A 16,525-nucleotide genomic window follows, 5' to 3' on the forward strand; every position below is an offset into this window, starting at 1 on the left:
AGCCCCTGGTAAATTTATATTTACCTGGCAGCAAAAATATAAAACTTGGTTTGGCAATTGCATTTAGGAAAACATTAGGAACTCAAGGGAAAAAATATTGCCTGGCTGAGTATGTTGAACTAATGCTGAGAAATGGGGCTCTGTGAATCTGAATTCAACCCAGTTTTTCAAAGCTACTTACCCAGTCTCCTTCCACTGTTGGCCAACTGACAGAAATTCAATATTTTTCTTTTAGTGAATGAAAAGCGTAGTCAGAAACAGCCATTGGGTCAGGATCATATGCAAAAGCTCCTCTTGTGCTTTTGTTTCCTAATTGCTTTTGGAAGGATTTTTCGGACTGGGCTGACGCAGTTGTGTGTGTGAATTTCCTGGCAAATAAGAAAGGTGACTGTGTCCAAAAGACATTTGAGAGTGTGAATTCACAGCCTTTCCATGTCTAATCAAGGAGCGTAAACCATTAGCCACATGTTCTCCATTTCCATCACATTTTTTCACACTTAAACAAAAACATGCCAAAGGAAAGGTGCTACATTTTTTAATGCCCCCAAATAGGAACCACAGGAGTCCATTAAATGCTGTGGTCATTTCCAGCATACAAATCAATTTTCCTTGTGGTGGTGAAGTGGTGAATAATGCCTGGTTTGTTTAAAGGAGCATGACTGATTTTGGATGAAGGATCCTGTCACTTTGGCATTTTTAGTTTTATTTATTGCATGCAACCGTATAAAACCTGGTACTGGTCTCAGTGCCAGGCTTACTAGTGGAAAAGCTGAAAGGAACACGTAACTCCTGGTGCAGCAAAGAGGTTCTTCTGCAAGACATTTGCTGGACTCCTGAAAAATTATTTTGAATAACATGGCAGAGAAGGATTTCATCAGTTGGCATCTACTGGCTTTATTTTTTCTTCCATTTTGCCTGTGTCAAGATGAATACATGGAGGTGAGCAGAAGATCTTATAAACCAGTGGCCAAAATATTGCAAAGTCACCACCAGACTGGTCATAAAGGTTCCAGAAGCAGGGAAATATTGAAACAGCGGAATCAACTTATAGAGTGGACTGTTGATAATAGCACTTCTACAGACCAAAAAGTCCTGAGACCAGAGGTAGATGATGTAGAACTGACTACCTCAGATAGAGTCCAGGTACTCTTAATTAATCTTCTAAAGATATCTTTAAAGCTAATGAGATATTTTATTTTTTTTTTTTTGCTAATATTATTAGTGATATATTTATGAAATAGTTGTTATTAAAGCTGTGTATTGGTCTGTATCCTGCTGAGTTGCTTTATAGGATCTTTTAATTAGCTGGTAGAACCAGCAGTGGTTGGGGACACTGGTTTCAACATAGACAGCAACCCTTTGTTCTGATGAAAATGTGAACCTGTGAAATCATATATTCTGATATATAGTCTCTTAATTATTCCAAGGTATTACTTATTTAAAATATTAAAGTTTTAGAATTTTCTAACTCATAGGGATGTGACAGGAAAATACAGAGTTCTAGAGGTATTTGGAAAGATTCAATTAGCAGACAATAACTTTACTTGAAAATGACGTATATAAAGTATATTTTTTGAGCTTGAAAGAAACATAATGAAATTCTGAGTGTTCAAAAATTTTATTCTAAGGGGTAGCTTGAAAAAAAACAGGTACTAATGTAATGAATAGATTTAATAATGTATATCAACTTGAGAGAGTTTCAGAAGAAAAAGACTCACAGTGAAAGTCTAATCATCTTCAGTATCTGCCTTTTAAACTGGGAATCTTTTTATGCCTTTCATGCCACTTTAGATACTGTAGTCATTAGCTTACATCAAAGGGAAAATGTTATAACTTGATTATATATAAAATATTGCAGTAGAAATTTAAAAGAAAAAAATCTGGAGGGCAGAAGATGAAGTTTTTCTAGCACTAGGCAAAACAAAATTGCACTCAAAGCTTTTTTCTTACCAATGTTTTTTAGAACATGAGTGTTTTATTCCTCTAGCTGATAAAAATGTTTCAGTCCTGAAACATTTCAGTTCAACTTTTATCATTGGGGTTTTTTAAAACTCTTTCAGATCAAACTATGATATTTTGAATTGCCAAGATCAAGGACATGCAGACAAGTGTTGAATAATAACCTGCATCATGATAAGCAAAGAAGAGATTTGATTTTAATCCTGTCCTAGGCTTGAAGAACTGAAACACATACAAATACAGGAATAGGTTTAATACACCACTGTATTCCCTGTATTTAAATTTTATAATGCCTTGTATTTTGTACTTCTTGGGTGGGATGCATTTTGTACTTCTTGGGCAGGAGCTAAATGTTCCTCCAGTGCATTCAGCAAAGCAGATATTTTAACTGTAGGCATGTTATATTGTGCTTGCAGTATATAAACAGTGTAAAACATCAGGTGCACAGTCCAAAGAGCCAGCTAGTGTGTGCAGTCCTCTCTACAGCTGCTTTCTACATACTATACACTATTGGCATCTAAAAAGACTCCCTTTTAAATCAACATAAGTTCAGATTTAATACATAATTTCAGGATTTAATACAAAATTATAACTTTATAGGGGTCAAACTCTCCCTCATGGAAAGTGTCATTGTGTTTGGGATGCATGTGTCTCTCGTCAGAGGGTTTAATGCAGTATGTTTGGAGTTGCCTGCTGGGGGAAGAGGTTGTGACATTAAAAATGAGCCCAGTGAGTCTGAGTACAGCTGATGGCAGTCACTTACCTGCCAGACCCTCTATAAGAAGCATTCTTTTTTTGGGAATGATGCAATTTTTGGCTTACTAGAATGAAATGGAGCACTAACAGATGCATGACAGGGATAATCAGTCACAGAGTGGCTTACGTAATAGGTGTTTTCCAGTTCCAGACTCCAGGAATTTCTAGGCAGATTAAAAACAAAGGTGGCACTGACATGTTTTAATTCATGTCAAACCTGTCTCTTCCTCTTGAGTTATGTGGAAACTGTTCAATCCTTAAGTTCCTACTTTCGTGGTTGTTTTAGGTGGAGTTGCTTTACCCAGCTAGAGAGAACTTAGGCTGGAGAATTTTACCCTCTTGTTAAAGTGTTTTAAAGGACCCATTTTTTGTTGTGGAACAGAGACAATAGCATTTGTCTTTGCTGTTATCTTTGCTGCACTGGGTGCAAGGCCAGTTTCCACACTGCTGTTAACTTATGTGAAATATAATATACGTTTCTCAAGCACAAGAACTCTTAGTGACTATGGGGAGCCATGACAGACCGTTTTTCCTTTTCAGGTTGTTCTTTCAAAGTCTCTAGATATTCTTCATCCAAGCAGTGTTTTACCCTGAATTTTGGCAACTTTTGTTTGTTTCTTTGCTTAGAGAGGATGCATGGAGGGTGCTAGTGCCCACAGAGGCACACTGTTTTACAGAACAGGAGCCAAGAATTGTGGAGGTGCATTACTCCTTTTCTGAATTGTCTTAGACCATAAAACAGAAACTCACAAAATTAATCACGAAGTTAAAAAGGACTGGGTCTCCAATTATGATTCGTTCACAGATTTAAATTGAGGGGATTTTATAGACCATCTGTTGCCCAGAAATTTCTCCTACATACTAAATCACAGGAAATTTAGCAAATAACCTCAGAAATATTTCCAGTTTTCTATCTGTATTAGGATATCAGTGTGGCAGATGCATTTCTCAAGCTCCTAAATCATATTTATGTTCTGAGAGTAAAGCCAAAGATTCACTGTGTGATAAAATTTATGCACAAATGGCTACACAGAACGCCTTTGGCAAGTAGATTGTAATTAATCTCTGTGTCACATTTGAGTGTAATTTTACTTTAGGAACACATTTTTCCTTTAAATATACTCTTCATGAAGTTCTCTGTTTTTAGAGATCAAAAGAGTATCCTGAATATTCATTATATTTGGCAGCTGATTGTGAACATTTTTTCCTCTTAGTGAAAAGATCAGTGAAAAGATAATGAGTTAATATTACTTTATGACTTGCATAAGTAGTTATTTTGAAGTCAGTGGAACTATTTGCATACAAACAGACTGGCAGGACTTGCCTCATTTCACATGTAGAAACCTGCTGAGCTTTTTTCAAGGTAATGCCAAACAGCACTTGTTTATGACTGGCACTAGTTCATTTTTTATGATAACACAGCTGGTTAGCTAATAATGTTGGTTAGGATTTCAGTGCATTGTGTGATAAAGACAAATCATACCTGCAGGCAGACTTGAGAGAGTCTCACATGCAGTCTACTTTGCTGGATTCATGTCTTCCCTTACCAAAAATCCACAGTTCCAAGTCTTTGGGTATCTCTAGGCTTGTATGACTTATTTGCTCTTGGCAGGTGTGTATACAGTTTGCCTTCCCATTTAACATGAATATGAACTACTATCTAAAAAGAAACGGATATTTTAATCTCAGTGCAACAATTATCATTATTTTAGGGGGTACAAAATGTTTGCACAATTCCAGTCCTCCTGTACTTGTCTCCCTTTTAAGGACTGAAAACGAGATGAAAAGTAGGCCTACTTCTTCTCCCATAGTAGGAAAATTATAAACAGTATACTGGGTGATTGTCAGTTATGTTCTTCCTAACAACTAGGAGACACAAAACAGCAAGAAACATACAAAGAGTTTCTCTGGGAACAGACAGTGCAAGAGTCAGAACTCATTTTTCTCAGAAAATATGGACCTTGTCCAGAATTAAGCTAAAAAGCATAGCCTTGACCAAACCCATAAATATGAAGCTCTTCTGCCCATTGGCAAGCCTTAACATTTCCATAACTCTTTGAATATGAAGGATACTTGTTTAGCTGTCAAGTCAGCCTTTATTCCCATTGTAACTCCACCATCGTTGGTTCCAGCTGGAGAGACCATACATATGTCCCAGTGGAGGAGTTGCAGTATTTTGGTTGTGGCATGAAAGGTGTTTTCTGAATCCATAAACTCCAAAGCCTCCTGAAATTAATGAATTCTGGGGGTGTGTTTGCTATCGTTCAAAACGCAGCTTTAGTGTTTCAGATGAAGTTGGCTGATGACGCTGAGGGCAGAAATAAGCATATCTGTGTGTTCATTTGACAGCTCTCATCCCACCAGAGGCTCATTTGCTACCATTAAACCAGTAAGTCTGCATTAGGAAAGTAATTTATCAGAGCTAAAGATGAAGGTAAAGAAAGAGGAGGAAGACAAATAGTAGAATTATTAGAGAAAAGTAGAGGTTGGATCGGTGTAATTATCCCTCTCTAGATTTTAAGAACTGCATCTCAGGATATTAGCAAAGAATTATGGGGGCAAAGAAACAAAGAGGGACAAATAAGGAAGAGGGAGAGAAATAAAATCAAACCCTGCACCTCTACCTCAGCTGACCCACTGGAAGATTTGTGGTGACTAAGCCTAGTTGTGAAATCCAGTCAGAATTGAATGAGTCTCCATTAGTATAAATACAATAATATGAAAAAGAAAAGCACTTAAACAAATCTACTATTAAGCTATTACTACAATAGCTGTGCTGCATATAATAAACTCATTCATTTATTTATGCTGCTATATTAGTTTCAGCAGGCAAATAGATTTTCATAGTTACACAGTCACCACTACAAATAATCAGAAGCCCCTAACACCATGTGTTGCAGTAAGTTCAAATTTTTGTTTTGTATCTTGACAATTTTTTAGGTTCTCCTAACTTTAATAGCCTGTAAATATGCAGGTCTGGGATCACGAATAGGAATATGCTGCACAACCTTTTTTTTAATATATCCTGTGGGTATATAAGCTTGTTTGTCATCCAAGGTCAGTTAAAATGTGGGATCAGGATGGGAATCTCACTGAAATATTCATCAAAATTTCATTACTTGGTATCATTTTATTTTCTAAACCCTCATTAATTGACAGGATAAGCTGGTGTTTTTTTAATATTCATATAGCTCTTAGAACACTTCAAGAGCTATTCCCTTAAAACTTCAAAAAATAACATCTTCAGGGACAACCCAAGCATGTGAGATTTCAGCCCAGATAAGAAATGTTTTGAAAACTTACCAAATATATAAACAGAGAATATATAATGAAGACCCTGTAACCAACATGCATAAGACTGATGTCCTCCATGAATGAGCTACTTAAAGCTTATTTTTGTGCACTTAGCCCCCCCAGCCTGGACCACAGAATCCAGACTGTAGTTCCTGCTGCCGTGGTGACTTTGGAGTTCGACTCTATCAAGGGCCCCCAGGACCTCCTGGGCCCCCTGGGATGCCAGGTAAAGATGAATTTTAATTAATTTTTTGATTAATCTAATTTCAGGCTATAAATTCCAGGCTATTCTATGAAATATCAAAGAGTGGCCCAAATATCAGTATTTGGGAACAGATTCAGCAACAAGTTTTTCTATAATTTCTGGGTAGACATATATTTTCAGTTATATTCTAAAGTATTTTCCACTGAAAACCTGTTTGTTATTAAAATTCGGCTTTCACAAATTCATACTGAAAGTAATCTTATTACATTTCTAGGGTAAATTAGTCTCTCTTCTTAAAGCAGCATGAAAATTCCATTAAAGTTGGAAGAACTTGTTCCCTGGAGTTGATTATTGCGATCACCTTTGTATATCCAGCTGTGTTACCGTGTACTGTATTCAAGAGATTTTCTTCATCTAGCATACTGCTAGCCAGTATTTTACAAAGACACATATACTTTTATTCTCTCATAGAAATTCCTTCATTTCCTTCTTTCATCTTGTCTTCCATAATAAATGCTACCTTTTTTTTTTTCCCATTAAAAATGCACAGAGAAGAACAGGATACACAAGAAAAGTGTGTACTTTGATCTGATAAATGGTATGGAAATAGAAGAGCCTAGAGAAGGGAAAAAGTTATTGTATGTTGCTGTAACTTTGTTATGGCAGCTACCTTCAGGGATTTGAAAATCACCATTCCTAAAGCAGATGAACCAACAGACTCATCTCATCTTCAAAAGTTTACATCTTCTGTTATCACAGTAAAAACGAAATTCAGTGACCCACTACTTATTAATAAATTGTTGGCTTCTTAGGAGCAGGACACGATTTTATACTAGACCCACACTTCTGAGACTGCAGTGGACATGCTGGGACACAGCCTAGTCCTTTTCTCATGTATCCAAGTCCCACTTTCTTGTCACCACAGGATGCCACAAACAAATGGCTGGCAGCAACCTTCTGTACCCTGTAATTTCTGTCTCCTTCATCTGCTGGATTTCATATTGTTGTGCCTGTAAGGGGAACAACAGCAGTTGCTTTTCCCTTTGATTGAATCCAGTGTTGCTTGCAGACTTCTGTTCTGAACTGGTATAAAAGTAGTTCTGGCTTTACATAAAGATCATTCTTGTTATTTTTAAGAGTTAAAGATTCCCCTATCCAAACAAAAATTTATATTTCTTTCACCATTTATCTTCCTCATGTGATGTAATTTTTTTCTCAATGCAAAAAATCTGAAGAATCACTTTATCATCAGATGTGATCTCAAACAACACTATTCTTCTTGGAAATTTGTAACCAGAGAGAATAATCAAAGAAGAAGCAGAGTTACAAAGCACCTAACTTCAGTTCAGGTAGAATTGGAATAACGATGACATTAATTAATCCCCTGAGTTGAAAGATCAGGCTTTTGCTGCAGGAGGCATAATAATTGCTCAGTAATTCTAGCCAATTTCAAAATTCTGTCAGTTGCACAGACATTTGCTCGGTAATTTCCGCAGTAAACATCAGGGAGTAAGTAATACTGCAGAAGCAGGAATATGCTTTATAATGAGTTTTTTTACAATAAGCCATCTCAGAAAATCTTAATTACGAAAATTCAGTCTCTCTTCAAATCTAGAAGCATGCAGTCATCAACCCCTTCAAGCACCCAGCAGTCTGAGAATGCACACTCTCCTGTTTTTGGCACAGATGGGTCATAGAGCTAGTTAATGCTACAGCCACTCTTCATTTGTGTGGATGTGTTTTAAATACAGCAAGAAGTTATTCGTTGTTATCTTATCCTACCATAATTAACTTAAATTACCAGGAAGTAAGTTTTTACACCAGAGGAAAGCAAGAGAACTTTTGCAGGCTACCTAGTGTGTGTCAACAGGCAGTGGCTTTCCCTTTCCTTGAGCTCCACATCTGCTGAGATCTTCTTGCACTTCTCCTCAGCAAAGCAACGACTTGAGACAACGGCAGGTTATACAGCAACACCAAGACAGCATGAGGGTTAACTCTTAAACATCAGTCTATGTCCTTCTGGAAACTTGCTCACCAAAACCTTCACCTTCGGTTTAAGCACACAGCTGTTTCTTATCCATCAAAGTCCAATCTGTGGTTTATGGTACTGAAGATTAGATGTGTTGCAAACAGGTGGAAGAGGACCCTGTCACACTTATCTGTTAAAATACATTACATGATTTAAGTTAAACAGAAGCTTTGTTTCCTTTCAGGAAATCATGGAAACAACGGAAATAATGGAGCAACTGGCCAGGAAGGAGCCAAAGGTGAGAAAGGAGACAAAGGAGATATGGGACCAAGGGGAGAGCGTGGCCATCATGGACCCAAAGGCGAGAAGGGTTATCCTGGGATTCCCCCAGAGCTACAGGTACAAATTCTCTGGTTCATGCTGGCTGCAGCAAATCTCAAGTTATGGTTTCCTTCACGGAAAAACAGCACCTTACTACTGTAAAATAATTAAGAAGTAAATCCCCCTGTAAATGAATATTGTAAGAGGCATATATAGCCCTTGTCCTGATGGACAAATGTACTCTGCCAGATCTTCCCAGAAAATAAAGGGTTAAGTCTTTCTTTAGAGTTAGAATTCAGCTGAGAAATGGACAGGAAGAAACACATACGCTTCTCTTTGAGGGCAAAAAGCCAGTATCAAAGTTATTAAAGGAGAATTGCTGGGACTATCATTTTTCTACCAAGCTGTATCACATAATAACTGTGCTTCCTACAGCATATGAAAAGAGTAAAGGAGTCACTCACGCTTCTCAGGACTGTCAGGCTTTGTGAGATTCTCAGAAGCAAATGTATCCAGCTCCTCAAAGTATGGTCTCAAACCTTTGAGTGCAGACAGAGTCCTCTAGTTTTAAAAAATTCCCCTTGGTAGATTTTTGTATATGTATATCTCTAGATACCTTAAATATGTTGAGGGCCTTGTAGGTTCTGCCTATGAATGAACCCAAAAGCCAGATGAGCAGGGTTCAAGCTTGAGATGTTAAGCTCAAGACTGTGTTTGCATAATCTCACAGTTTTTGCATTAGAGTTTCTTCATATCCCAGGAATCTGGCAGATGGCAGAGAGCTTGTATATGTGTATATACATACTTACATACATATATATATATATATGTATATGTATACATGAAGTACAGCAGAGACACATTGTAGTCCTGTTCTTAAAGCAACAAAAAGTACATGGCATTTGGATAGCTTAAGACCCCTGGTTGCTGTTGCAAAGGGGATCTAAATGAGTTGCCCCCACTGTATATCACAGTGTAGCAATACACAAGCAGGTCATCTGCAATAGCAGGAAGACTTGACTGCCTTTATAACATAGTGCAGCTAGGGTGCTAAAGGCAAGATTTAGATGCATGGGGCAAGCCACTGAGACACATCCCTCCTGGTCTCCATCTTCCACAATGGAGGGAACTCCTGAAGGTCACATCAGCTGGCGTGGGGAATCCTAAAACACTTCAGAAGGCACCAGGTGCATTTGTGTGGGAAAGTGATGGCAGTCAGATTCATCTCCAGACAGCCCACATGTGAGAGAAGCATCTAAGCTTCCATTATAATTTCTTAGGATCTTGAATAGCAACTCGGCTAAATCTGACAGTCACTACTGCTCTTGGGCAAATGGCACTTCAGACACCAGAGAGTACATAGATCTCCAAAAACTATAAGGGAGGTTACGTCCTCCCTCATACAAACACTCTTAAGTGGAATCATCTTAGCCTTGACCTGATTTGTAGCCCCCAAACCAAATCCACCACAGAAGGGGCAAAATGGGATAAAGTACACGTGCACAACAATAAATAGCACTTCAAACCCTCTGATGTTCTGATCTGTTTCCACATATATCCCTCTTAACTGAAGGACCTTGTTTTCCAATAACAGTCATTCACATATATTTTATACCCTCATAAAAGGCATGAAAATTAATAGTAAAATCAACAGTACAACCAACAGGTGCAGTGTGGAAAAATTACTCTGGATTTCTTGGAATTGTGTATGTTTGAATTCCCCACCCTGAAGGGGTGCATGAAGATGGGATAATTGCACAGAATACAACTCAGAATGAAAACAGTTTTAAAAATGGATGGACTTTTGTAATAAAGAAGAATTATTTTAGTAATCTTAAAGAATGAGCTGGAATTCACGATATAGCTAAATATCTTGAAAACATAATTCCATTCAACACATATCCTTTTGCAATTTTAAAGTGAACTATCACTGTTTTTTCTTACATAAAGGTAACAATAGTAATGTAATTAAAACTGAAAAATGAAAGAGGATGAATTAAAAAAAAAGCTCATATTTTAATACCTATTTCCAAATTAAATGCCATCACTGCTTTTAACAGATGTGTTTAGAAATTCTTATGGTATAGCATATCATTTCTTGTTAGCATCATGCTTAACAATTTTACAGTTTGGGTAGGTATAGGAGAAAACACTTTTGAATACAATACTGTTTTAAGTACAGGATTATTTTGGAAAACTTGGTGTATCACTGTTAACCTGTTAATTCTGAATGAGACCTAGGAAGAAAGGACATCTTTTTCAGCTCTTCTGATGAGCCCAAGGAAAGCAGCTTAGAGTCAAAGTGACTGTGAAATGGAATCTAGACAAAAAGCAACAAATACCATCAAGCTGTCACTGCAGCTGCTTTCCTTTAACTCATGATGAACTTTGATGTGATCCTGGCTGAGAAGCAAGACGTTAACAATTTGCCATCATAGAAAATGCATCCATGCAGGGATAAGGAAAATCAGCCCAAGCCTTCAGCTCACATCTGGAGCTCCTTACATTTCTGAACAGATGGCTAATGATTTCCATTGTTGGATCCAGACTTGAATTTGATTGTCTGTTTTGGTTTTGTTCTCATTTGGATCTGAAATCAAAAGAAGTTTGGCATGGTTTTTTATTCTTTAAATACCAGTGTAACTGGAATGACACCAAAAAATGTCATTTTTGTGATGGGCTGTAACAACTGTGGGTGAATACTTCTCATGTAAAATGCTGAGATAAAAATAAATAGACAAGTCTTTATGTGACCTTCTGGCAACAAACTTCAGCAATTCTGCCTGTACCCCATTTACTGACAGTCAGATGAGGGGGGATCGTACACTCACAGAAAAGATCACCCCTGTCCCTGACCATGCAAGCTGGTAGGATCATTCCCTGGTATCTTGCTGAGGGTAATTTGAGTTGTCCAATGTGGACATTTTGCACTGCTTCCTATGAAACATTTTTGATGACAAGAAGTAAAATGTGAAGTTGAAACACAGTTCACACTTTCTTAGTTTCCTCTTTTGGTCTCCACCACTCTCTGTTTTCATGGCTGAGAACAACTGATAAGAGAGAACAAAATCTGTGAACGTTGAGTCTTAGCAGCTGCACTTCTAGAGAACCACTAATAAAACTGCTTAATACATCTCTAAGGTAGTTAGAGCTAAGAAACACAAATCTGTATGTACTTTACCAAATATCATTTATTTTCACACATTCAATTAAAAGCAATATGCAGTGTAAATGCATTGCAGAATGTATAAAAACTATATAAAACACTTCTGTCAGAAACACCATCCATTTCAACACCATTTTTCTGTTGCATCATCCTACAGAGACTTGAAAGTAGATAAAATCTGAAGTGAAGGTTCTGAACTGCAAACACTTGAACATACACCTACTTTACAGTCATGAATAGTCCAATTGAATGTAAGAAGCCTAGACTCTTCCAGGTTCGTTCAATGGGAGTTTTGTTACTGGAGTTTATTGGCCTTGGAGCAAGCCCTAGAAGAACATCTCTGTCAGAAAAATAAACAGACTGCAAATACAGGGGTAAAAAATCTGTAGTTGATGGCTCTACACATGTGCTTTTCATGAACAGTTGCCTGAATAAGAACTGGATTTTTGCAGGTCGCATTCATGGCTTCGATGGCTACTCACTTCAGCAACCAGAACAGCGGGATCATCTTCAGTAGTGTTGAAACCAACGTTGGGAATTTTTTTGATGTCATGACTGGGAGATTTGGTGCTCCAGTGAATGGTAAGCATTTTCAAAACAAAATAATGCAATTCTTGGAGCTGTAGGAAGAACTGTAGGGAATAATGATGAGACACTATTTAACTGCCTTTGCACAAGGCACTGATGAGATTTGCTCTGCATAGCTCTTGCTACCTACTTTTGACAAAAATTAATTGAAAACTCAGCACGGCAAGAGAGGTCTTGCCAGCCAGTGAGACTAGTGCTGGCACAAAGGCAGAAGGAAGAGGCATGGCCAGGGCTGGGGAGGGAGCAGGACTTTGCTGTGGCCTTCAGCCACTGTGATGAGAGAACCACAGGCTCGATGTTGTAGCAGCAGCAGCTTCACAGTTGCCTCCTCTGCCTTCCGCCTCCAGTAACTCTCTTCATCCTCATCTTCCCCAGTTCAGCTGTGAGCTGACCTGCAACAGATGTGTGGCTGGAAATGAGGCATTGCAATTCTCCTGGGTTATTTTTCAGCTGCATCTATCCCCCATCTTATGCAGCTGTGGTGTGGGAAGAACAACCCCTGCAACATGCAGAAATAAAATTAAGCAGATTTTGGAATGCTATAAGCAGAAGCAAAATACCCACTGATAACTGGAAGGCAGTTTTGTCCTCAGCTGTTATGTTTTCTAAGCAAGAAGCATAAATCTGCAGCATGATTACCTCCCTCTGTGAAGCAAACATGTTGTATTTGGTAATCTTTCCAGGAGTGTATTTCTTCACTTTCAATATGATGAAACATGAAGATGTGGAGGAAGTGTACGTGTACCTGATGCATAATGGTAATACAGTGTTCAGCTTATATAGGTAAGTGAAGGGCCAGACCATTTTAATGCAAAAAACATGTTTCTACAGAAGTGATAGCTTGCTCGCATTTCAAGAAATGTGAAATTGCTAATTTTTTTTAAGAAATTCACTATGGTAAAATAACCAATAAGAACTATTTTATTTTGCCCTTCTCAGCTTTAAAATTTGGAGCATAGACACTACAGATTCTGGACTTCATCACAAATTTCTCAAACTCCGGGAAAAGGAATTAGCACTCCAAGTCAGGGATGGAGTTCAGTAGTAATGTGCTGTCATTCTGCTAATATATATCTTCATCCTTATTTTGCCTGTCAGATATAGGAAATAACAAGGTGTTCAGCAACCTGTTACAGTCTTGTTAGAGATGAGGGGAGAGCAATTTACTTTTAAGTTGAAAAGTGTTTAAATTGCAGTAGTAAGGATGAGTAAGAAGCAAAGGTCTTCCATTTACTGGCTTTATCATTAGCACACCACCAAAGGCTGCTTCCTTCCTGATAGATCTTTCCTGAAAAAGTGCTCTATTTTTTTTTGCCCTGAAGCACTGATGTCAGAAAAGGCAACAGGTGGAAGCAAAGGAACCAACAATCACGCAAAGCCAGGAGGTTAGCCCACATCAAACGTATCTATGTTCCAAGGAAAGGCCTCAGGATGGAGTGAGCTGCCTGTCTCTGCCCGCTGACTGTGCTGGGAGCACAGGGGCTCAGCTCACATCAGGCTCCTGACCTGGAGCCATTTAAAATTAGCTGGGATGACTTCAAGGGAAAAGAAACATCACAGGAAATCTGTAGGGTTGTGATGAATGAGCAGAGTTTTATCTTAAACAAAAAAATTTGTTCCTGTGCCCTGGAAAAAGTTAAAATTCCAGAACTTCAGAAAGGAATGAAATGATGCAACTAGGTAAGGTGCAAAATTTGACTAGGAGATCAAATGTAGAAAGTTGCCCAAATATCCTTATAAAGCTGAAAAAATGTTGGCAGCCTTTCAAGGAAGTTTTGCTCAGGATAACAATGTACTTTCTTGGATTTTTTTTTTTGTTTGCTTGATCATTGTTGGGAAACAAAAAGGTGACTTATATAAAATATTCATCCACAGCTATGAATCCAAAGGGAAAGCAGACACTTCAGGAAACAGTGCAGTCCTAAAACTTGCCAAGGGAGATGAAGTTTGGCTGCGAATGGGAAATGGAGCCCTCCACGGGGACCATCAACGCTTCTCCACCTTTGCTGGGTTTCTTCTTTTTGAAACCAAGTAAAAGAAGAAACTATCCAACAGATGTTTATCTGAGGAAACATCTTTTTTGGAACTGGTATTTTTCACTGGGCTGTGTAATAACATTACAACATCAGAGGATCAAGAAGGCTTGTCTTGATGCAATGTGTTGCTATTTGTGTATCAGAGATGAGCTGAATACATTGTGTAGCTGACACAGAGTCACAGAATATGTATTGTCATTTGGGTTGCACCTATTGAATCGTTAAATGTTGCTACTCATCTTTTTCCCGAAGTGAATGAAAAACAAAGAAAATGAGTTTAAGTAATTTAGAGAGCAGTTTACCCAGTAAAGTCAATTTTGTCTGTAAATATACTTTAGTTAAGTATATGTCAGGAACTGAACACTTGATTCAAGTTTTTCTAATCATTTATTCAGTTCTTATTACATGTTCATTAAAGTTTGCATCATGGAAACAGGCCTGAATGTATTATAAGCAGGCTCAGTTGAGACCAGATCTAAAGGAGTAAGTTTGTACTGGATTAGAATGAGCTCCTCAAATAGAAGAAAAAAATGTGAAAATAAAGATGTCAATGATTCAGGTTTATTGCATTTCCACCTCAAACCTCTGATGATGTATCTGGTGTCATTTTTCACAGATTTTTAGCACATATTTATGCTTACTCTCTCTTTTAATGGAAGAGTGTTAGTAGTTCTTACCTTAGTAGCAGCTTGAAGGTAAGGTAATACAGTCTGCAGTGTGAAGGGGATCAGGCAGGGGAACTGTAATGTTTCTTCCTAGCCTTAAAACTTTTCAAATCTGATGTAACTGAATGCAGGGTGTCAAAACAGAGGTATATACGTTAGAGAAACCAGGATACGCCAACAGCACAAAGAAACACAAGCTTTGTGGTGTTTGGAGCTCTTTTAGAAGGATGTACCTTATAATATTGTATATTTACTTAACAGTGAAGTTGTCGATACAGTTTTCCTAGCAGCTTTCCAAGAACCAATATTTCAGGAAAAGACATTGCAAAGCAGCAGCAGCTAATCCAGTTCAATATTTAACTGGTGAAAGCAAATGGTGTCCGGCTCAGAAGTTCTGGTCCCAGTAAACTGGGCCACTCTTTGGCATTAACATTTATCACCACCTTTTCAAAATTTGGGTACCTGAAATTCTGTCTTGCTATTTTCTCTTCATTGAAGTCAGCGCCAAAGTCAGTACTGAAATTTGAATGTATTGTCTGCTCCTCACACACAACCTAATGAAACATAAATTCTGTTTTAACAGATATTACCTGCCATTAATGTATAACAAGCAGGTGAGGTTAGGAAAACATTTATTTTAAATTCTTTCTTACTGGATGCAGACATCAGCAGTACAACAACGGAGCAAATGAATCAAAAACTGCCCTGTGAATTTGTGTGTCCTTTTACATGTTCCAAGCGTATGTAACCACATTGTATGAAGAAAAATGCATGTTGATACTTGATGATTATGACTTGTGATTTTTTAGTTTTATGCATCAACCACTGAAAATATTAGCTTTAATGAACTGTTGTCCGATGAGTTTTATCATTTCTTTATGAACTTGGGTCAGGTTTGCACCACATAGGTTTTCAAAACCTGAGACTATGTTATTTTAATAAGCTTACTTTGTAAATCATACATTTATCCAATAAAGATTAATGGTTACAAAACTATCACTCGTTTGTTCATATCTACATGTACCAAGGACCTTGCCATTTGGAGACTATGAAGATATTCTTAATATGCTTTTTCTAGGCATTCATTTTGCTACTGAATGGAAGAAAGCCAGCATTAAGGGTTAAAATATATTTATTTTACATATATACATATATATATATATACACACACATATATATACATAAAATTTAAATCCTCAAGGTTTTCTTTGGGGACTTAATTTTCCTTTATAATATGGCCATTTTAATCCATTTTGGTCAGAATAAAGCACTTAGAAACTGTGAGACATACACTCATTTTCAGCTCCTTTATATTATCCCTTTTAAGGGTCATAATATAAAAGAAAGTAGTGTTTTGCCATACCTGTTTTGAGTTGTTTTCACAAGTTTTGTTCAACTTGGCCTGCTAAGAGTGGAAAGTGACTAGGAATTATCATAAAAGCATCTGATAACCGAAAAGCAGCATGATCTCAGTCCCCAGATTAAAGCTAAAGAGTTTTTTGTATCGAGGTTAAAACTTTCTAGGTTTTGTATGAAATTTCTACAGTCTTTTCTCTGCAAAATTAT

At 37.5% G+C, this 16,525-nt stretch overlaps 1 protein-coding gene across 2 annotated transcripts; it reads left to right on the plus strand.

Annotated features, from left to right (window-relative positions):
- Positions 1-751: 751 nt before the first annotated feature.
- On the plus strand, positions 752-15,952 carry C1QTNF3 (C1q and TNF related 3). 2 transcript variants are annotated; one of them, XM_051804579.1, is made up of 6 exons: positions 752-939; positions 6,124-6,235; positions 8,428-8,582; positions 12,123-12,252; positions 12,942-13,041; positions 14,134-15,952. In XM_051804579.1, the coding sequence occupies exons 1-6, from the start codon at positions 856-858 to the stop codon at positions 14,291-14,293; spliced, it is 741 nt and encodes a 246-aa protein (XP_051660539.1). In that variant the 5' UTR covers positions 752-855; the 3' UTR covers positions 14,294-15,952. The 2 variants fall into 2 exon arrangements, with proteins under 2 accessions (XP_051660539.1, XP_051660538.1); XM_051804578.1 differs by having other exon boundaries at positions 758-1,143.
- Positions 15,953-16,525: the final 573 nt, after the last annotated feature.

This window comes from Manacus candei, unplaced genomic scaffold (genome assembly GCF_025592945.1).
Source record: "Manacus candei isolate 608988 ecotype Guabito, Panama unplaced genomic scaffold, ASM2559294v1 h1tg000061l, whole genome shotgun sequence".
Taxonomy (NCBI): Eukaryota; Metazoa; Chordata; class Aves; order Passeriformes; family Pipridae; genus Manacus; species Manacus candei.